The sequence below is a fragment of the Phoca vitulina genome, unplaced genomic scaffold (genome assembly GCF_004348235.1).
Source record: "Phoca vitulina isolate PV1807 unplaced genomic scaffold, GSC_HSeal_1.0 scaffold17, whole genome shotgun sequence".
NCBI lineage: Eukaryota > Metazoa > Chordata > Mammalia > Carnivora > Phocidae > Phoca > Phoca vitulina.
Genome location: NW_022589720.1, coordinates 3,806,784 through 3,830,075, shown reverse-complemented (window position 1 = coordinate 3,830,075; position 23,292 = coordinate 3,806,784). Strand labels below are relative to the sequence as shown.

Genomic DNA, 23,292 nt, shown 5'->3' with positions numbered 1-23,292 from the left:
GAAATATATTCTGATTCTATTCCCATTTCATCTGTGGGGCTTCGCTGAAGGTCAATGTAACTCCATCTCCAACCTGACTTGAACCTGCTTGCACTGCAACGTGGGCGGTAAGTTGCTAGTTAGGTTTGTAACCACATTTTTTAGTGGAGTAACGGGGGAGGCTGAGGAGAAAAGAACATGCTCAGCTCCTACTGTGCACCAAGCTCTGAGCTGCGTGCTGGGGGCTTTGATGCAAAGAGCGTATCTCCCTATCTTCCTGCAACCCGGTGACATGGATGTTATTCACAAATTAAGGAAGTGCAGAGTACTGAGCCTTTGGGCCAGTAAATGTGAGAAATTCCAAGTGAACAACACCTCTGTGACTCCAATGGCCATGTTTTTTCACTACGTTTCCAATTTGGTTATCTTACTTAAGCAGTCATTTTATTCTGTTTCTTGTTTGAATGTCTGTCTAAATAGAGATCCTTCCTCGCATGTAGACAGTTTGTGTTCTTTTGCTCATTTGCTTCCCAGGAGGATTACCACAGCCTTGAAACTGTAGCTGTTCCAGTGCTTAGTGACTGGCTTCGTTCAGGATTGTAATTTTTTAAATGCTTAATGCTTAAATGCTTAATATTTAATTTATCTCAACTAACTAAACAGAGTAGAAATGGAATTTTTTTTTTTTTTTATTTTAGGGTAAGTGCCAAAATTTCATCCCTAAAAGTTCATACAGAATAAGTCTGCTACATCACTTTTTGTGAAGGATTCAAGGTGGTTTAAGAATACTGTTCCTCAGAAATCCTCATGCGCAACAGGCAATCCCCCCTGGTCATAAGCCTGATAACTTACGAAGACATGTGTCCAAGACACAGAGACACAATTATGTCCCTATGTTCACACAATAAGGTCTAAAAAGCTAAGAGGTGGACAAAACCACTGTTTTTTGAATTGTACTTTACACAAGTCATATCATATCCTATCACCCAAATACATCGCAATGTTTCTTATTTAAAATTTGTTTAGAGATTCTGTTATGAGAGAAGTTACTCATACGGGTAGGCCTGGAAAAGTGCTCACTCACAGGGGGCCTTTCCTGAGACCACGTGAAGTGAACAACCCCGGCATTACTCTTCCTTGCTGTGGAAGTATGTTTCCAGGACCCCAAGAGACAGGCTTGGATCCATGTGGTGATTGTATGGGAAAAGCATGCCTTCCAAAATCAACTTAGAACCATTTCTAGATAGAGCTTTTCACAGTTACTGCACCTTCTCTCTGGATATACGAACTCTCTCCAGCATAGATGGAACTAGTATCTAAAGCAAGGACTTTTCATCCATCCATCCATCCATCCATCCATCCATCCATCCCTCATCTATCCGTCCACCCACCCATCCATTTCTCCATCCAAACATCCATCCATTTCTCCATCCATCTGTTCATCTACCATCCATCATCAACCCTCCATCTATTTATCTGTCCATTCATCCATCCATCCATCCATCCATCCATCATTTTCATTCATCCACCCATCCACCCACCCGTCTACCCATCCATCCAATTACTTCCATGGGCCATGAACACTGCTAGGTGCTGGAGGTCGTGAAAGGGTTCCCAACAACCGTGAACTTAAATGTGGCTTTATCACAGGAAAAAAAAGTGCCTGCTTTTTCTCCTAGGAAAAAAAAGATACAATGTACTCAGATGGAAATGTAATATATGATGAAATGAAATGACCTTAAGGTCTTCAAGGCAAATATTTTCCACAGACTTTGCATAATTAAAATAAATCACCAATGGCTCAAACTACATTTCATTTTAAATGTTTTGCTCCAAATTTCTAATGTCTGAAGGGTTGAAGATACAATTATTCAATGACAGAAAATTGGGATGATTGGATATATCACATCATTGCCTACTGAAACTCTCTGTTATTTAGTACCATTTTTAAACTAAAGGCAGCCAACCATTTCAGCATCACTATAAATCTGGTGAGTAACACTATATGGATCTTTTTTTTACTTTTGTCTTAGTTTAATTTAATTTTTGTTTTAAAACTGGTAACTTTTAAAATATATTGACAATGTATACCTTATTGGATACGCCCATTTACTACTAAGGAAAAATAAGAATCCTGCCTACATGCCTTCAGATTGTGAATTTGCAAACGAGATATTTTTATTTAGGTTTCCTATAATTTCACAGAAATTATTGAAAAGAATATATGAAATTAATACTGTTTTCACGATTTTAAAATACTGGATTTACTTGATTTAATGTCTTTAAAACACATGCTGTTTTTCCTAAAAACATAAAAATAAACTCTTAAGTAGTGAAAAATATGTTTAAAAAAGGACAAAGGATGATCACTGTCAGTAGACAGAGGAATCAAAAAAATGATACATTCCTGGAAGAACAGGGGAACAGAGTATCAACAGAACAGCAAATGTTTCTAGTGGTTTCCACAGGAGTTCTGAGACTAAAGGAACCTGAGAGTAGGGTCAGGACTACTGAGGATGGCTACTGTCCCATGTGAGCAAGGACAGGACTCCACAGAAGTGTATAAACTCACTTTGCTACAGAGTCTGGCCTCAGGCCAGTAGACGATGATACAGTAATCTCTCATTCAAGAGTGATTCACAGGGACTCTGAAAACACACACCCACACGTGCACACACAAGCCCCTGAGTCCCAATTTATTCCTGTATAAGAAGTCCTGAAACACAACCTTCCAGCCTACTCAGGAGACATGCTTCTTCAGGCACCAGGCAAACAACACGAGAGACTTCATTTCCATCAGATCAGTGAACCAGGGCGGGCACAGCCCACCGCAGGGAAGGAACGCGTGCGTGTACTGGGTCCGACATCTTCATTCCCACCAGGAATAAGCCTGCTCCCAGGCCGGGTGAGGTCTAGTCCTTAAGGTCCAGTCTTTCCCTAGACAGGGCTTCCATGTCCCTACTGTTTTACTTTTGAGTCTCCATTTTTCTCTCCTCCAGATCAGTGGCTGTGCAATGGTTTCTGTAAAGCACCAGAACTGTTTTGTCACCAAAATATCTCTCATTCATCGAATAAACTTTTGAAGGCTTTACTATATGCCATGCACGATTGACAATGCTGGGGATAAAGCAAGAAAAATTCATGAATTCCTGCTATATTCTCAATATTTAGCATAGTAGACAGCTCGCTTAGTATGTAGAAATCATCCTTAGCTTCCACTCCCCTTTTAAACTCTGCTTTGTGGGCGCCTGGGTGGCTCAGTCGTTAAGCGTCTGCCTTCGGCTCATGTCATGGTCCCAGGGTCCTGGGATCGGGCCCCGCATCGGGTTCCCTGCTCCGTGGGAAGCCTGCTTCTCCCTCTCCCACTCCCCCTGCTTGTGTTCCCTCTCTCGCTGTGTCTCTCTCTGTCAAATAAATAAATAAAATGTTAAAAGAAAAAAATAAACTCTGCTTTGTGATGCTGAGGATGGAACTCTTTAAATCCCACTTCTGCTTTGCCACCTGCTCACTCTCCGGCTCTAATAGACCACATAGTGAAGGACTGGACAGACCGAAGAAGGTGGAAGAACTTGTACCTTCTTGTCTGTCCCCCTTGGACATCCTCTCTGCCCCCCCCATTCTGTCTGCCCCCTGTGGACTTCCTGGCTGCCCCCCACACCCCCGTGGTCCTCCTGCCTGCCCCCATGTGGACTTCCTGTCTGCCCCTACCTCTGTGGACCTCCTCTCTGTTCCCCATGAACTTCCTGTGTGCCCCCCCCGCACCGTGGACCTCCTCTCTGCCCCGTGGACTTCCTGCCTGCCCCTCCCCGGACTTCTTGCCTGTCCCCGTGGACTTCCTACCTGCCTTCTGTGGACCTCCTGTCTGCCCCCGTGGACTTCCTGCCCCCCACCCACGGACTTCCTGCCTGCCCCCCGTGGACCTCCTACCTGCCCCATGGGGACCTCCTGTCTGCTTCCTGATCCTGTCAGCCCGCTTCACCGGGCAGAAGCAGCCTGCTCCAGTCTCCAGTTTACTTGAAGAACCCGCAGCATGCCCCCTCAGGAGTCCAGCACCAGCTGGCGAGATCCTACTCGGGAGTTTGAGCCCCGCTGAAGCAGTGAAACTGTAATAACCAAGACTTCACTCTGTTCCCTCAGCCCCAGGGGCTGTAGCTACTTCCTGCATTTGCTATCTTGTAAAGCTTTTGTATTCTGTTTTTAATTTTTCAGTTAAGACCTATTTCATGCATTGCATTAATTCTCTCTTTTCAAGTTGTGTGGTTTCTGTGTCCTAACTGGACCATGACTGATACAGATAACAATAAATACAAAAAAAAAAAAAAAAAAAAGGCAGGGAAGAGGATAGGAAGGATGTGTGGAGGGGGGACAGTAGGCAATTTTAGATGTGTGGGTCAGGGAAAATGACATTTAAGAAGAAAACGACCATCCTGCTGTGGTTGAACCTCAGGCAAGAAGAATCCTGCTTTACAGAGCATGGTTTCATCTGGCCTCCTCTTTTTTCTCTCTGGACGAGACTGGACTTAGTCTTGAATAGTCACTGCCTACAAAAGCAGGCTTCAGGTATAGAGAATCCTAGACTTGGAGCATTCCCCAGAGGAAATGACCACAGGGATCATGTTCCTGCTTCCCCAAAGAGACCCATTTGGCTGTCTCAGGCAGATCTTGCCCATGAAGAAAATCCTGCCCCACTGGTTGTGGACATGAGCACCTTCCGATGATCCTTTCAACAAATAATTCTACTGACCGAGAGTGTCCATATGAGGGCTGTCCTTGGCGCATCTGCCTCCTGATAAGAGACATCTGGAGTGCTGAGCACCAACCAGAAGGGAAGCCTGCCATCTCTCCTCTACCCACTGCTACCTGCCCCAGATCTCCAGACCAAAGACACATTTACTCTATTTGTAAAATCTCTGGCACAGATTCCAACATTCACATTCCTTCAATTGGTTCCCCAGTGTGTGAACAAGTAATAGCATCCAGTGTGTTCAGTGAAAACATCACCAGACAGAGAATCTGAATACATGGGTCCTACACCTGTCTCAATCCACCTGGCCTCGCAATACTGGCCATGTCAACTGCACGCCCCTGAAGCTCAGGGTCATCACCTGGGAAAAAAGGGAAGTGGAGCAAAATTATAGATTTTATAATTAAATTCCTCTAACTATCTCATTCGTGTTTATAATGAACGGTAAGCTAATAGAAAAAATTTGTGGTCACATCAAGTGTAAAGGATTATTTAAATGTTACCTTGATCAGGCTCCTTGCTGGGCCCAACACGGGGCTCAATCTCACGATCCTGAGATCATGACCTGATCTGAAATCAAGAGTCAGATGCTTAACCGACTGAGCCACCCAGGCGCCCCTTACTGTACTTATTCTTAAGGAACTAGCAGAAACATATGTAATTATCCAGTGCTATCCTTTGGTTCCCCACACTCACATATAAATTTCCTAATAACTACCAACTTTGGCCCTACTTCCTCTAAAAGCCTTAGTTTTTCTACAATTTTATTACATGCCTCCCAAGACTGACATATTTTCAACCTGGTTATGCCATCCCCAGCCTTCTCAGATTGGGACACTGCTCTTAAGAACTCCTATTATCTCTTCTGACCATGACTGTGTTGGGTTTTCCCTTCTGCTCCTGCATTATTTTACTGGCTCCAGAACATTTTTCAAAGTCAGTTAAAAGTCTGGCAATCTTTCAGACAGTTTCCTAGGATTTATTGGTGCTGTAGAAAAACTCTCGATGACTGGAGTTTCCAGAGAATCCCTGGAGTCTGAGGTTGGGAATCAAACTTAGGACAGTTCAAACCAGGGCCCCGAGTAAGTCTCCAACCAAGGGAGGAAATTCTTAAACACACGTGAGAACTGTTGCATTTATAAGTTTTCCAACATTGTTGAAAACAAGAGAATAATTAGATTTTAGGAGAAGTGATATGTAGCCTATGCATTAAAGCTTTAACAGACACAATGCTGTAAGTAAGAGGAGCAAAATTTCACACAGATTTTGTGCCAAGGGTAATTGACAGACTTGATACTCTTTGGAGGGGGGGAGCTAAAGCGATAATCCAAGTACAGAACTTGCATAAAATCCATTAAGAAAATCTAATCCTGTCAAATGCAACAGCATACATATCTAAAGGAAGCTCATTAATAGTACGGAGTAATGGAAGTTTTTAAAAATAGTTCATCAGAAACCTTATTGAGAAAACCATTTCTGGGGGTGCCTGGGTGGCTTAGTCAGTTAAGTCTCTGCCTTCGGCTCAGGTCATGATCCCAGGGTCCTGGGATCAAGCCCCACATCAGGCTCCCTGCACGACAGGGAGTCTGCTTCTCTCTCTCTCTCCCCCTCTGCCCCTCCCCCTTGCTCATTCTCTCTCTCTCTCAAAAAAATAAATAAATAAAATCTTTAAAAAACATTTCTGAGTAAACTATGAGCTTCAACAGAAAATCCAGGGTGTTTGGCATTAGCCATGGAAAGAAATCAGATGAAATGAATTCTAAAATTAATTGTATAGTTATTTATACCTCAAAACAGAGGTTGAGAAAATACAGTATGTTTTTGTAAATTTGAAATACAAGCATTTGTTGCAAGCAAAAATACGGTTTATGTTAACAGGAACTTGTGGATACAAAGATAAATGAAGCAAGGTTTTTTGAAGAGCTCACAAAAAAACCTGTAAATAAATAATTACGGGATGAATCCATATATATTTTAAAAGAGGCCCCTGCTACAGTATAAATGGGGATCCTAAGCTCTGAGAGGACTACATGCTGAGGAAGGTGGCACTGAACTGGAAAACAAATGAGAGAATCATGACCCCTATGGGAGCGTTCAAAGATGATGCCATGAAAATTCACGTAAATGATCTTGCAGGTCCCTGGAGGGCAGCTACAGCCTGGTGATCTCGGGAAGCAAAAGTAGTCTATGGTTTGAAGTGCTGGTTCTTGAGTCAGGCTACCTAGGCACAGATCCCACTCTTTTAAGGATTATCTTGAGAATCATCTGTAAAATGGGGAAAATAAAGTGGTCTTGGGCAATGATCTGTAAAATGTGTTAATAATAGCACCTACTGGAGACTGACTTCCCAAATGGATGTGTGAGGGGTGAGGTAGATCTGCTCTCCAGTGAAATGATCATTTAATTGCTGAAAAATCACACACACACACACACACACACAGAGCCAAGACATTTAAAGTTTCTATAAAATTCCCTAAGGTCATAAAAAGTGGAGAATCAGCTACTGAATGTAATTGAAACTTGGAAAGATGGGGAAATTTCGTGGCATCTGAGCCATGGTCTGGTCACCTACTCACCCTGTCCCCAGTCAATGTGACAGAGCTCTACTCCAGACACGTGCAGCCAAGAAGACAAGGGCTCCTTGTTCCCCCAACGTCCATTCTAGAACTGTTTCCACAGAAGCAGGAACAAGCCACCAGCATCTCTCCTCTCCTTAGTTCTATGTTGCAGAAGCTCTATACGAGGCAGGCATGGCCATGGGAACTGGTTTGCCTTCTGCAGGCCGCCCCTACTCTTAGGCTGGAAGCTCCACTCCAGGCTCAGCACGAAGCCCTGAACATCCCCACGCCAGCTCTTCTGTAACATACAGGCTGCCATCCAGGAAGCAAAAACAGAGAAGACCAGGCACCAACATCCTCATCCAGAGCTCCACTCACAGGATAAGGTCAACCCTGCAGAGGCAGAGTGCGGCCAGCATCTATAGAGCTGCTACAATATGTTCTCTATGATGCTCAAGTTCTAGCAGAAAATTATGAGTCATGCAAAGAAACAGAAAAGTGTGACCCCTACACACGAAAACAGACAGGCACAGAAACTGCTTCTGAGAGGACCCAGATGTGGGGCTTAGTAGAGAACTATGTCAAAGCAACTACTACAAATATGTTCATGGAACCAAAGAGAACGATGTCTAAAGGATTAAAGCAAGGCGTAATGACAATGACTTATGAAATACAGAATAAGGGAAATTATAAAAATAACCAAATGGAAATTCTGGAGTTAAAAAGTACAATATCCCAAATGAAAACTTTATTACAGAAACTTAATAGATTTGAACTGCCAGCAGGGAATCAGTGGATTTGAAGATAAATTGATAAAAATGTTGCAATTTGAAGTGCACAGAGGAAAAAGCAAATGAAGGAAAATGAGTGGAGCCTCCGAGAAATGTAGTACGGCATTAAGCACACCAATATATGCATAATGAGAGTACCACAGGGTGAACACAAAGATACCCACACCCGTACACATCACAGTAAAAATGTAGAAAGACAAAGACAAAAAGAAAATCTTGAAATAACCATAAAAAAAAAACCCAACTCCTATGCACAATAAAACTGCAATGAGATAAACAGCAGACATCTCCAGCGAAACAATAGGGCTGAAGAGGCAGTAGGATGACATCGTCAAAGTGCTGGAAGGAAAAACCACTAACTAAACAATAACAAGAATAAAAACAACCAAACCGCCATCCAATGATCTCTATCCAGCCACTCCAAGCCCCAATGAGACAGCACTTCATCCTCACCGGGACAGCTATAATAAGGTGGATAAGTGCTGGCCAGAATGAGGAGAAATCAGAATCCTCATGCATTGCTAGGAGGATACAAAATGGGAACACTAATGTGGAATGCAGTCTGGAAATTCCTCGAAATGTTAAACATAGAATTTCCATAGGACCCAGCAATTACACTCCTAGGTATAAACACAAGAGAAACGGAACATATGTCTGCACAAGAACTTGTACACAAACACCAGTGATAGTCACAGCCAAAAAGAGCACAGGCAGTGAGATCCATCAACCGCTGAAAGGATAGATAAAAAATGTCGTATGTTTAGCAATAAAAATAATGACGTTTTGATACACGTTACAATGCGAATGAAACATGAACACATTATACCAAGTGAAAGAAGCCAGTCACAAAAGACCACAAGTTGTATGCTTCCCTTTATGAGAAATTACCAGATTAGGCAAATCTACAGAGACAGAAAGTTAAATTAGTGGGGTTTAGGACTGATGGGGCTTGGGGAATGGGGACTGCCAGGGCTTTCTTTCTGGGGTGATGCAGAGTCTCAGATTAGGTGTGGGGAGGCTTGTACAACTCTGGAAATACACTACAAACCACTGAATTATACATTTCCAATGGGGGAAATCTCTACGATGTATGAACTACCTAACAAAAAAAGCTGTCTTTTAAAAAAAATAGTACCTATCTGTTAGCGTGGCCATTAGGCTAAGCAACATAACAAATGATAGCCAAGCATGTGGCACAAAACCCTCCATAAGTTAGGGTCACTCCTTCCGCTACTGTCCTGACGATCGCTGTGTCCCACACTGTCACCGGCGCGGTCCCTCAGGAAAGGCACCTGCTGCGTGACAGGCCCTCACATGCCTATGCCTGGTGATCACAACAGACCTGTGATGTCAAGTAGGTAGAGACTTAAGAACTATGCACACCGCCTTTTTTTTTTTTAAATAACCTTATTTAGTGAAATACGAAATATTTTGAGTCAAGGTTCTTGCCGGCAATATTAGGAGGACTTTAGAGGTCTTCCTAGGGTTTACAGATGGTGCAGTGGAGAGTTCCATGACCTTGACAGATGTTATCAGTCCTTCCTGGGGCAGCCTATTTCTCCACCAGGCATCACACCCCGCTTCTACTGTAAGGATTCAGGTTGGACAAAACTACCCCAAAACCATATGCGGATGCTGCCACCTCCCAGCAAGGCAGGGTGACGCACCCTCTCTGCCCCTCCTGGCACCCAGACGTGTCCTATTTCATCACTGAAGTGACACTGCCCATTCCCTGCCTCTCATCACACAACACGGATCTGAAGTGCATTTATTATTCATGAGACCCTCAGGAAAACACTCATTTTAGTTTGTCAAGAGTATTTATTTACTATAAATAAGGCAATCAGCTTTTAACATTGATGGTGTTCCTCAAATCCGTTTTTAGAGAATGACGGCAAAGCGCTCCCAAACACAAAAGCTGGGAACCAGGTGAGAAAACTATCTATCAGACTGGAAACTGCATCGTCTCACAATTGTCAAGCATGTTCTCTACCTGAAGTCATTAAACTCTTAGTTAAGTGATATATTTTAGCTTACAGGTGATAGTCCCATACTGTAGGTAAAACCAGAAGAACAGAATATAATTTTTTTTTTTCTCTCTTGTTTTCCAAATGCTCTCTCCTTGAGGTGTATGAGGGACAACAGGTCAAACCAAAAAGAATTCTACTGACACCTGATGGCCAGCGAATAGCTGGGTCAACCAGAAACACTGAGGGGGGAAAACAAAAGCTTAACTGAGATCAACCTAGGACTTTAATTAGATTAAAAAAAAAAAAAAAAACAAGAATAAGAAGAACAAAAAAGGACTGTCCTCTAATATAAAAACATGCCATTTTTCAGCATACTTGAAGAGATTTGAAAGATGAGCAATGGGATAGATATCAATCAGGAAAGAAATAACAGACTTGGCAGCCACTTGAGGGACGATCCCATTCAGTATTTTTTATTATCTGGCTAATGAAAGATGACTTCTTATCCTCCCTTTTTCTTCTTTAAAATGCTTCTGATTTGTTCTATCATATGGCAAATGCCCCTGAACCCCACACTCATAAGTCTGGTTGAGGTCATTTCTGTCATGATTACCTACAGACAAAATAATCAGTGAAGTTGGATTTAATGTATTTGCAAGATTAATGGGGAAAGCATACCGATTTCTATTCCAGTGACCAGAATATTAAATTCCAGGGTTCATTATTCACAGGAGTCTTTTTTCTGCTCTCTTTCACTTCTTTATCTCACACGCAGTTGTCACTTACAAGTGTGCCGCTAACTCCCACGGAGATCAAAGAGAACCAGAAATCTCAAGCTGCTGCCAGCCAGCTCTGCTCCTGGGACCGACTCCAGAGCAAGGCTCAGCCACTGGGAGAGCCTGGGCTCACAGAGACCCAGGGCATCAATAAACCTGCACCCCTGCTGGGTTAATGGGAAGCACCTCGCCCAATCTCCACAAACAAATCCAAGGCTACTAGCTCTGAAGTCATGGCGTACCTCCCTACCACACAGAGGGCTTCCATTTCCGGTCTGAGCCTTTGTGAAAGAAAGCCAAAGAAGAGATCTCTTCCTTTAGTGAATTCTATGAAGAGTTCTAGCCCTTTCATTAAGGAAGATCTGTTCTTCTTGGGAGAACACGGAAGAAATCAGCCACACTGTCTTCAATCCTAAAAATTATGCCAAATAACCACCACCTTATCCTTGGGGAATCCCTATTGTAGCCATTCTCCAATCAAAAGCCCTTTACAAATTAGAGTAGACATGGAATCAAGCCATTCCAAATGCAAAGCAGGCGTTAATATTTTTTGAAAAATTTTAATGGGATTTAGCATTTGCACATATGTAGTATTTGAAGGGACTGGTTACAAATGCCGCTTCACCATCCAGTATCCACACATACTTGCACAAAATCCTTATAAGATGCAGAGTCTGAATTCCCTCTTTCCAAGAGAGAAAAAAAAATTAAGACAGACTTAAAGCATTTTCTAGAAATGTAATAAATATATAAAAACCTGTTTGCCAAGGGGCACCTGGGTGGCTCAGTCAGTTAAGCGTCTGCCTTCGGCTCGGGTCATGATCCCGGGGTCCTGGGATCGAGCCCCGAGTCAGACTCCCTGCTCCACGGGGAGCCTGTTTCTCCCTCTCTCTCTGCCTGCTGCTCTGTCTACTTGTGCTCTCTCTGTCAAATAAGTAAATAAAATCTTTAAAAAAAAAAAAAAAAAAACCTGTTTGCCAAACCTTTACTATGGTCAAGACCTTAAAATATTTTGGCCACACATTTTTGCTCAGCTACCTAAGTCCTGTCTCGCTCATCTGTGTCCAAATGATTAATGTACTCAAGACTCGAAGTATCCGCTAAGCTTTTCTTCCCTAAAAATATGGAAGTATTTTAAGAAAATTAAAAGACAAGGCATTGAGATTTCGGCTTGGGGCAGCCAGAGGGATGCAGGTATCTTCTCAATGGGGCCAGACGATCCTCACTGTAAGGTCCCAGCAAAGGGGACCACCGGAAGCATTCAAGTGATGTTCAGTGTCTACGTCAGATACTAAGAAAATGGGGAATGTACCACAGAATCATCCATCCAGGAAGACTTGGACTGCCGGGCCATGGCTTCATCACCGCAATTAGAACGAAGGCCCTATTCTGTAAGCATGTGATCCTCAACAGAATGGCAGAGGTAAAGTGCTTCCCAGCTTCGGATCAAATAATCCACCCGGCCCATCAGTTTCGTACTGCTGTTCTATTCGGAATGAAGACATTTCTGTGGTGCTGCACGGGCCAGTGAGTTACGGTGGAAGCGGCCCCTGGGAAGTTCTCGATGTCAGACCTGGCCATGAGCTTGAAGTACAATTTTCACACTGGCGCGCTCTTCCCTGGTTCTTGTAAAACAACAGAAGTCTGGGCATGTGCTTCTACTGCCAAGTGTGCCAAAGAACGACGTATTCTAGAGAGTATTACTTGGTGATTTCCTCCTGCTTTTACAGACCAAGAAATGTGTCCTGCCATAATAGCGGAACCAGCTACAATCTCTCAAGGGAAACAGCACCCTGTCCCCTATCACACACCACCCACACCCAAGCTGTACTCACCAAACCTTTGCACGTTGAGAGAGCCACCGAGGAATTTTTATGGGATCGTAAGGAGCCTTGATAGAAACAGAAATCCTCAGGCGGGAAGGTGTGCACGGACTTAGTACCTCCTTTCCCCAGTGTCTGCACGATAAATCCGGGAGCCACCAGGTTGCTGGAAGCTTTCAGCTCCATGTGGAAGTCGTGCCTGAAGCCCTTCAGCCGAAGGTGGAGAGACTCCACCCCGAGCTGGGCCAGCGCCCTCTTCCTCCTTTGATGGTGTGTGATTTCGTGGGACACATAGTCTCCATTGTGGTCAACCTCATAGGGAGACACCAGGTCATATTCTGAAAGACAAAGAGAAGGTGCGGCTGAGTAAATTCAGGATTCTGAAAAGAATCAGGCAGTCTTGGAATATAATTTATTGCCAGAGACCACTTCCGCCCAATAAAAATGATGGGAGGAAATTTTAGCATTGAGCCAAGCTCAAATCCATACCGTAGGATGTGAACAATCATAGTCAGGAGGGAAAATCTTCAAAGTGGCCTTTAGAGAAGTCTCTGCTGCCCCAAAATATGTTATTCCCAATCCAGCAAAATCTACAACACTCCAAAGGAAAAACGAATCACAGACCAAAGACATCCAAAAATGGACTTTTAGGATTACATTTCATAAAGTTTACTTTGCACTCACGATAACATGTAATCATTTATGATTCTAAATATTTTTTTTAGCCATGCTTGTTTTTTATAAAAATTCTCATTGAGCTGACAAGAACTTTTAGCTTCAAAATACCAACAATTTATCAGAAATTAGTTAAAAAGACAACTATGATGGCTATACTTTGCTGCTTAATATTTTAACAGTTAATTGTTAAATCAAGGAATCCTACAAATCATATGCAGACATCTTCCAGATGCTGACGTTTCCTACACGGTCTGCTCCCACTGAATACTGCTGTCCACCCGCTCACTGGCCTGAGTTCTTGGCACGACATCAGAGTTCACCACCCAGGGTCTTCCCCAATGTGCCCCATGGTCTTCTGCCCACTCTGATTCATAGTATGCTAGCCTAAAACACATGCAAATACATAATTTTTTGAAATGTGAAGAAAGGGGCTTTCTGCTTTCAGGGCACCCACACAGGCCTGTGGGGCATCAGGGGCCGACAATGTCACGGTGTGGCCCTCTCTGTGGGAAGCATAGACAGAAGCTTTGCAGCTCCTTTCATTATAAAATGGGCACCCAGGAAGCTGTGAAAGTCTCATAACCGGGACTCTTTTCTGCTTTAGTGCGAGTTGGACATTCTTCTTAGAGTCATAAGATAAAACACAGAGATGGTGTTTGGTCAGAAGTAAGCAGTATTTGGGTAATAACTTTTTCTGGAAAAATGAGGTTTTCTTCCCAACCAATCTGTTTCAGTGCAGGTGTCCGTCCATGGGTCCCTGTGCCGTTAGGAACAGGGAAAGGTCACACTCTAACAGAGCAGGCAGCCGCACCGATCAGAAATGGCACATGGTGGGTTGGGGGAGAGCGAGCAGGCTGCAGATGGTGAGGCCCTGCCTCGAGCCCCCCACGCTGAAGCCAGCGGCAAAGTGTGTGCCCAGGGCCAGCAGTCAACTCGATCCAGTGGCAGGATAACCCAACGATCGGTTCTGGCCTTGGCGACCCCAGGGAGGCCGTTTGCTCCGGGCGAGAGCTTCGATGTCCGACCTCAGGGGCCTGGCCCTGCCACTCAGGGTTCAACAGGTACCCTGAGGGTCACGGGCAGCGGGTTATAGCAGATCACAGGACGACCAACCATCAAAATCTATGTTGAAGCAGAGCATTTGTGTCCCAGAGGGCAAACTTTATTGGGCCTGTTTCCTGTTTTACTTAGGAAACCAAGAAAATAAAACAACTCTGGTTCAACTGTGTGCAGTGACAGGAGAAAGGGGAAACGAGTCAGGGATCTGCTCGTCTGGTGTAAGGATGTGACTGCAGGCTGTCCTGGGCCACTCCGAGAGACAAGTGTGCACGCCTTTCTACCTCAGTTGCTCCCCACTGCCTTCCACATCCCCAGCCTCCTGGATGGAGGGGGGAGGCTGGCGCAAGTGGAGGTGTTGCCCCTCTCACCCTGCCCCCGGGACTCTCAGGGGACCCCTCTCCCCCCACCCCAAGTCTGTGTCTATTCCGACAGAGGCTGTGGACACTTCCAAACACTGCCTAATCAGCACATTTATTGCACATAAACACATGATTACCACTTAAAAAAATCAAATTGTTTCCAGATGATATAAGCCACATCCTTATGACCTTTGTTTTGGAGGACATATAACATGCATCCTTTATCCGGAGGGGAGTATCTACTCTCTAGTATCTCTACAGTATCTACTCTCAAAATAGCGACTGATAAGGCTCTTTTACATAAACACATACAGCATCCTGTTGATAAATGCTAGACAACCAGCGATCTGAGGGGAAAGAATACACGGCCTGCTTTACCGCATTTGCCAGTTCCCCCGGTGAAAGACCCCCACCGTGGCTGATCTCCAGCACCAAGGTGATGTCACTCCACGTGCAGCGCGGAAGAGATACCCAGTAACACACCGGTCCACACAGAGTATCTCCCGCACACAGAAACGATTAATGCAAATAACTCAGGAGCACAGAAAAGAGTAAAATAATGATGAGGGATGAGATTTGCATATTTTAATTCTGTTTTTAAAAGGACTCGTTTCACTATAACTTTGCATATTTTACTTTTCAGTGACCAGCTCTGCCAAACTTAAAGGAAAGGAACAATCAGCTCTGGGGGACGGGTACAGCCTGGCCCCAGGCCACCAGCTCCAGAAACAGCAGAGCCACGCTTTGTGATCTATGACAATCTGTTCCCAAGAACGAGGAAGAAAATGCACGATGGGAAGAAGACCCGTTTTTCCAATTTAGTCTACTGGGTCTCAACCAGCAATTCCTCTCCCACACCCCCGGGGAGACAAACGTCTGGAGACATTTCCATCTGTCACGGAGTGGGAGGGGGACAGTGGTGCTCCTGGGATCTAACGACCCAATCCAGAGATGCTGCTACAGTCTTCAATGCACTGGACAGGCTCTTGGGACAAAGTAATAATACTGCCAAGGCGGGGAATCCTGATTTAGTCCCACAATAGTCCTCTCTACCAAATGTGTACTCTTGGTTATGTGTCAATGAATGTGGAAAAGGTCATCACTAAAGAATTCAATGAATGAACAAAATAAGCATGGCATCTCATCATACTCCTATTACTATCTGGAAATAAATCAATACATTACTGCAATAGACTGAAAAAATTAACTTTTGAGCTTATGTTTTAAGATTATAACCCCCACAACTATTGGCTTGTGATTTCAAGAAAAAATTAGTGCGATTCCTAATCTTTAAGAATCCTTTATTTTTCAACTTTTTTAAAAAAAGATTTTATTTACTTATTTTAAAGAGAGCGCGAGCGCACTCCAGAGCATGAGCTGGGGGAGAGGAACAGGGAGGGAGAGAAGGACAATCTCAAGCCGACTCCCAGCTGAACCTGGAGCCAGACACGGGGTTCAATCCCATGATCCCGAGATCATGACCTGAGCTGAAGTCAAAAGTTGGACGCTTAACCAACTGAGCCATCCAGGCACCCCTGTTTGAGACTCTTTTAAATGAGACCTGTATCCTATACACCCTTAGTTAAGGAGAAAAACTTCACATATGGCTATTCCAGTCGGTGGTCAGAACTCCTTGATTTCAAGAGGTTTTCTGACCACAGCCTCAAGTCCAAGAACACTCTGGTTTCAAACTGAATGCATGAAGTGTAGTCCACCTGAGCATGCAGGGCTGGTTCCTAACAGCTGCCGAGAGCAGATCTGCACCTTGCATCCTACCCCTGTACTCAGTGACATCTGCACCTTGCATCCTACCCCTGTACTCAGTGACATCACATCCATAGCTTGGAAGCGACAACGGTGCGAGTATTTTGACCCGTTTACCCCATGGGAACCAAAAAATGCCCTAAATCGGCTCCAAAGAGCCTGTCGTTAAAGACTGACAAGCACGGGGCGCCTGGGTGGCTCAGTCGTTAAGTGTCTGCCTTCAGCTCAGGTCATGATCCCAGGGTCCTGGGATCGAGCCCCGCGTCGGGCTCCTGGCTCAGCAAGGAGCCTGCTTCTCCCTCTCCCTCTGCCTCTCTCCCTGCTCATGCTCTCTCTCTCTCTCTGTATCTCTGTGTCTCAAATTAATAAATAAAATCTTTAAAAAATAAAAAATAAAAAATAAGATCGACAAGCACGCTACCTGAAAGAGACGACCCTGTCTCATGTTCCCCAAATGTCTGAATGTAAGTCAGTATAATCTTCCAATGCACACACACAAACAACAGGTCTATTATGTACGACGAAACCCATTTCTAAAGAACTTCTAAACCTTGCCTTGGAAGCATAACTTACTCTAGAATCAAAAGCTAACAAATCCGTGATACATCTTGGCTCTTAACAGGAGCCTCTATTTTTATTACAAAGGCAAATTTGTAGGAAAAACATTAAAATCTCCCACTAAGGAAAAACAACTCTGAATCAGCCAAAATGAAACAGGCGTACTTAAATGTCCGAAAACAGTTTAGTTATCCACCGTGGCATCAAGAATAGAGGGCGTTCTCTTTCCCGCTGCGGAACTGCTTCAGACACCGAGAAAAACTGGCAATCAAAGGCTGAATTATGCGGGAAACAAACCTTATGGCCAAAAAGAGCGATTCCAAAGCCAATTCGTGTAACAGATACCTAGAAATGCAACAGTTACACAAAGTGCACCCTGGCCCTACTGTTCTACGGTGAAACAAGGAACCTGCTGAGCAGAAAGAGTCTTTTCTCTGGGAGTGTGAAAGCCCTCTGGTGACACCCACTCTCTCTGGACTTGGCCGTTTCTAATTAAAGACCTAAAACACACAGAGGGTAGGCAGGTAGGGGGCTGGACTTTGTCCACTAGGCTGTGACTTCACTGATGACGGCTCACACCTTCCCTGCCAGTTTCTGACCAGGCGAGGTATGTGCATGACGTGGCAATGCTTGGCTTGTGACACCAGTCGAGGTGCCAGGTGATTCGAGCCGCATGCCAGCCAGGCTAGAGTCCAGCTCCCAGGAGTCCGTCCTGGCCAGGAGCAGGGGAAGCTCACTTGGGCAGGGAGGCTTTGACTTCTCCTTCCGGAAATGGTTCTCTGTCTGTATTGCTCCTACCTTAATAAAATGCTATACAGTCCCCTGAAAAATCTCCTGAGACCTTCACGAATTTTCATGATTTTAGAGAACTTTAGAGAACTTAACAAAAAACTCTTTTTTTCAGAAGTGTGTGTGCAGAGACAAATAGAATACGGATAATTAGATTGTGGAATGCATCCTGAGAGAAACATGAAAGAAGACAAGGGCAAGCCCAAGAAGGTGACCTTTAAAAAGATAGATAATTACCTTTCTCCAGCAATTAGGGAGCCATAAGCGATTTTTATGTTTCATATCACTTACATCTAGCGCCCTCTGGTGGTGCTGAAGGTCTTCTGTTCCAGCGTTCATCTACCTACCACTGTATTTATAGACTATTCGCGTACTCACTCAGTGGGACAGAATTCAAATAGTTAATGCATACGTCAGATTCTTGTCTTTATAAAAGATGGAAAACTATGTTCAAAAACTTTGAATTATTAACTTTTCTAGATTTTCTGAAAATAAGCTGGGATAATCAAACCTCGTCCTTCCTCTAAAATACTAACACTTGATATGTCGATTTATTGTTGGAAATGTTGCAAAGTACAAAACAACTGCCAAAGGACTGGGTTCAGATAAAAACCGCCCAGCAACTGACATCCCACACCTGCCTTTCCCTTTAGCCTAAGGCAGTTCAGGGCAGGGCCGGTTATTCCCAGGAGATGTGAAATGCACAAATGCAGCTTGCCAACAGCACAAGGAAATCCACACATTGCAAAAGGATCAGACTTGTACGCCAAATCATGGCAGAAAGCACGGGCATTGCTTAGGCTGTCGCAAACGCTCATTACCCATTCCATGCACTATGTTACAGTTATGTCCCAACTCCTGAAGAGCATCCACTTTCATACTAACTGGATCAGTATTAAGCAAAAACGGCTTTCTTTTGTGTCCTGCTCTTTAGTCAAGGATATACAGAGAGGCTTCACTTTAAAAGCCGGAGGAGGATCAGGAGGGGGCGAAGGGGTAGAGAAAGGAGTAGTAAGCGCTTTCTAATTTCCTGAATGCATAAATTAATAAAACCTCTAGATTATTCCTTGCTTTTTAAATGTTCTTATTAAATATGTATTGCTTGTTTTTTTTCCCCCACCGCTTCTGGTAATAACGCTGGTAAGCGTTACTGTTTCACAGCGGAATACAGTATGAATGTTGGTGAAAGTTGACTCATAGGCGCTCGCTCATAAGGCAAGAAGGCAAGGCAGCATCCTGGGAGGAACATTCGCAGAATTAGGAACATTCGCAGCCCCTTACAAACCAGTGCCACTTGGTGAGGACTTGGAACCCCCTTCCCCGCAGACTTACCGCCTTTTTCCATCCAGTCCGGCTGAGCCGCAGAAGCCTGAGGACGCCAGACGCTCGGGCTCCCTGGCGAGGCCGCTGCGGGTCCCACGGAGCACGCAGGTGCCTGCTGGAAAACAGAGGCCACACGTCGGTGAGACCGGGACTGCAGGGGGGAAGCCGCGGGGCACCCCCGCCCCCTCGGGGACTCACCTGCACAGCCACCTCGGCCAACAGCAGCACACAGAGCGCCGCGCAGCCGGGGACCCGCAGGGCCCCGCCGCCCCTCGCGCCCCGCGCCCGCCGCCCGCGCTGCGTCCCCGCGGGGAGACCGCGCCGCTCCATCCAGGGGCGCTCGAGGTGCCCAGGGCCGCGGGAGGGCCCCCAGCCAGGCGGCTGCAAGTGGGCACCGAGGACCCGGCCGGCCGGCGCGCAGGACCTCGCCCGCAGGGCCTCCGCCGCCCGCGCGGGGTTATCACTGCGGCTCCGCGCGGCGCGGGGGGCGGAGTGGCGGCCAGGCGGCGGGGGCGGTGGTGGAGCACCAGCCCGCACCGTGGGAGAGCAGCGGGAGGAGGGGGGAGGGCAGGGGAGGCGGAGAGGATCGGCGAGGGGAGGAGAGGAGGGAGCAGGAGGAGTTGGCAGGGGCGGCGGGGTGGGGAGCTGGAGGAAGAGGGCAGGAGGGGAGACAGACGGGGGAGGGAAGAGGCCGCAGAAAGCGGGCGGCAGGGTGGGGCAGAGGGGAGGAGGGCTGGGGAGGATCCCTGCGCTCGCCCGCCAGCCGGTCGGGGCCTCGCCCAGCTCCCCGTGGGCGCGCGGCTGGAGCGGTGGCCCGGAGGCTCTGAGTGCGAGCAGCTTGAGCCACCCCCCCGGTGCCCTCTGAACCTGCAGTCGCGCCGCACCGCCCCAGGGCTGCCCGGCCAGCACCCCCAGGGCCAGACCTGTGCCGCCTCTGGCTCAGACACCTGCCGCCCACCAAGTGAGGCTGGGCTGCGCCTGGGGCCGCTGCGTTGGCCCTCGCGCTGCGTGTGGGAGAGCAAGTGCGGGACAGCGGCGCCCGGGGCTTCAGGGTGTCCTGGGTTCTGAGAATACACAAAGGTGCCTTGCTCTTGGCTTGGGGAGTGATGGGAGGCCCGGTGGTCTAAGAAGCAACGTCTGTCTCCTGGTCAGTCCTGGATGTAGAGGCGCTCCTGGCCCCGGGGCCACCTGCCCTGGAGAGCCTGCGTGCCCAGCTGCTGGCTGGCTGCGTGTAGCCAATCCATTAGGAGGCCTTGGGGCTCAGGATCCCTGCGGGCCCGGCTGCGGGCAGGGCTGCCAAGGGCCCAGGGAGCAGCCGGTGCTTGACCACTGGCCTGGCAGTCAGCCCAGTCAGTGTTCTACCACGGTGTGTGTGAACGCATGTGTGCGTGTGGACGTGAGTGCGGCTGTGCCTCAGTACCCACACGTGTGCATGTACCCTTGCGTGTGTGCACACGTGTGCATGTGTATGTACCTTTGCGTGCGTGCACACGTGTGTATGTACCGGTGCGCAAGTGCACATGAGTGTATGTACCCGTGCGCGTGTGCACACTTACCCGTGCTCACATGTGCGTGTGTATGCACTTGTGCGTGAGTGAACACGTGTGCCAGTGCGTGTTCTCACCACATGCACTGTCCTTGACCACTCTGCTGCACGGAGTGCCCTTTTCCTCTCTGGCCAAGTACCTTCTGCGGGTCCTGGAAGCCTGGGTTCCTACTTCTGTGGTTCCCGTGTCCCTCACATTCACTTTATCCCAGATTTGCCGGTTTTGCACATTTTGGAGAGGAAAGTGGAGAGGGAAAAGGTGACTGTGGTCTCTGGTTCCCTTTGCCCAGCTAGCTTTGAGCCTGTCCGTGTTTCTTACCTCTGGCAGTCTGGACGTGCCAGATATCCCCGGCTTGGACAGCAGAACCCCCAGGCTGAGCAGTAGCTGGCTCACTGGCTCTCTCTCTCTTTCTCTCATATTTATTTGAAAACAGGTCTTAAAGTGAAAACAGTTTTACTGAAAGGCCTGCATTGGGGGTGGTCTTTAAAACACCTGCCTCCTCCCCTTCCTCCAGCTCTGGACAAGGGTCTGACTCAGTGCAGGGGGCAGGGAGCTCAGCCTGAGGGGAACCAGAGGCTGAGGTTGGCCGGGCAGAGCCTCTGGGTCTGGCAAAGCTTCTGCGGGAGGCTGCAGTTCCTTCTGTCCTGAGTGCAAGTCCTCACATGCTTGAGAAATACGGACCTCCATTTCTAATTATGTTGACTGTAACCTGCAAGGGGATCAGATTTTCCAAGTCTAGCTAAGATCCCATGAAGACACCCAGGGGTTCTTTTTTTATATGTTTAAACAGATGGAATGAAAGGATTCAGTTTTAGGATATTTTTTTTTCTTTTTGAGTAGTACCCAATGAGTCTCTTTCCATTGTGAAGAAACCATATCCTTTACAGTGATGAGTGTTTTCCAGTTCTTTTAGCTGTTCACTGAATTCAATGCTCATCCCAGACCAGGAATGTGTCTTAGTTGACACAGAGCAAACTCCTGCCTGGGGCCAGGCAGGGAGCTGAGCCGAGGGAGCCTGATGAGCTGCATATGAGAAAGGCCTTGAAACAAGGTGGAGGGGAGATGAGTTGTGATTTCCACTAGGATACATATAGTTGGTCTTACCATTTCTGACAAAGAGCTCCTAAAACCCTTGGAATTTCCTAAGAAAAGAGTGAGAAAGGGGCCTTTTGTTATGCTAACAAGGTGACTTTGCATCCAAGGTAGGGGGCTGGTTGCTTGAGGGGCCAACCTGGTGAGTAGAAGAGTGGAACTTTCAGTCCCACTTCCTGACCCCCTCATTCCCAGGGAAGGGGAGACTGGCTGGGGGTTTAGTTCAATCACCAATGGCCAATGATTTCATCAATCCTCCCTATGTAATGAAGGCTCCATGAAAACCCCTAAGGAACAGGGTTCAGAGAGCTTCCCCTTGGTGAACAGGGAGAGAAGCAGGGAACTGGGAGCATCAGAGAGTGTGGCAGCTCTGTGCCCTTCCCCCAGACCTTGCCCTATGCGTCTCCTCCATCTGGCTGTTTCTGACTTATATCTTATTATAATAAACCAGTGACCCGGGGAGTAAAATGTTTCCCTAAGTTTTGTGAGCCACTCTACAAATTAATTGAACCTGTGGAGGGGGTCCTCCCATCGATAGCCATTTGATCAGAAGCTCAGGTGACACCAGATTCGAAATTGGCGTCAGAAGTGGGGGTGGGGAGAGGTCACTGTTACCTGAGCAGAGGCTGGGTCAGGGGCGTCTGGCCCCATAGCTCTTCTCTAAAGGATGCTTTATAGTCCTACAAGTGGAAGGAGTACCTCCACAGTGAGAAACACTAGCACATTCAGAAACAAGAAAAGGCCATGTTTGATGTCAGAAGCTTTAAATTCCCAAAGTGAAAGATTAGGTCAGGGCCTGTGTCTTGTGGATTATCTGATGTTTAGAGCTGGCCCTGAAGTCTGACTTAGTCCAGTTTAGGAAATCAGGAGCTGCTGGAAGAAAGGATCTCCCAGAGTGGGTGGCAGGTGGGATGCAGCCTCTGTGTTTCCTCCAGAGACCCACGCAAGTCCTGGCTGAACCTGAGCAAGTCAGCTTGCTGGGGGCTGAGAGAGTTTCACACCTTAGGTCTGTGGGCCCAAGGATCTGTCAGAAGCCCCAGAGCTTCAGTGTTGGATTCCCAGGCTGAGTCTGTTACTGGCTACACTCCAGAATCTGATCTCCTCCCTCACTTTGAGACTTGACTCTTAAAAAGAAGCCAAAGGGAAATTGGGAAGCAATGAGACAGACAAGGTTAGATTCCTTCAATCAAAACATGGCATTTATAAGCCTCTTTCCCTTTATTATTAAACACTTAGAAATTTAGCTCAAATATTAGTTTAGATTATTATATAAAATATAATTATTCAGTATTGTAATTTTTATTTATGACAGGCTTATAGTCATTATTATACATAGATTTATTTTTTAATGGATTTTATTTATTTATTTGACAGAGGGAGAGACAGCGAGAGAGAGAGAGAGCACAAGCAGGGGGAGGGGGAGAGGGAGAAGCAGGCCTCCTGTCAAGCAGGGAACCCGATGCGGGGCTCCATCCCAGGACC

General features: G+C 46.4%; 1 protein-coding gene across 1 annotated transcript in view; it reads right to left on the bottom strand.

Annotated features, from left to right (window-relative positions):
- The window catches only part of ADAMTS16 (ADAM metallopeptidase with thrombospondin type 1 motif 16), a 141,362-nt gene extending 121,861 nt beyond the window's left edge, over window positions 1–19,501 (bottom strand). Inside the window, exons 1-3 of the mRNA XM_032415178.1 lie at window positions 19,370–19,501; window positions 19,181–19,283; window positions 12,654–12,979 (exon numbers count right to left, since the gene is read on the bottom strand). Coding sequence (XP_032271069.1) covers window positions 12,654–12,979; window positions 19,181–19,283; window positions 19,370–19,501 — 561 coding nt within the window. The remainder of the gene's footprint in view (window positions 1–12,653; window positions 12,980–19,180; window positions 19,284–19,369) is intronic.
- Between the last annotated feature and the right edge of the window lie 3,791 nt (window positions 19,502–23,292).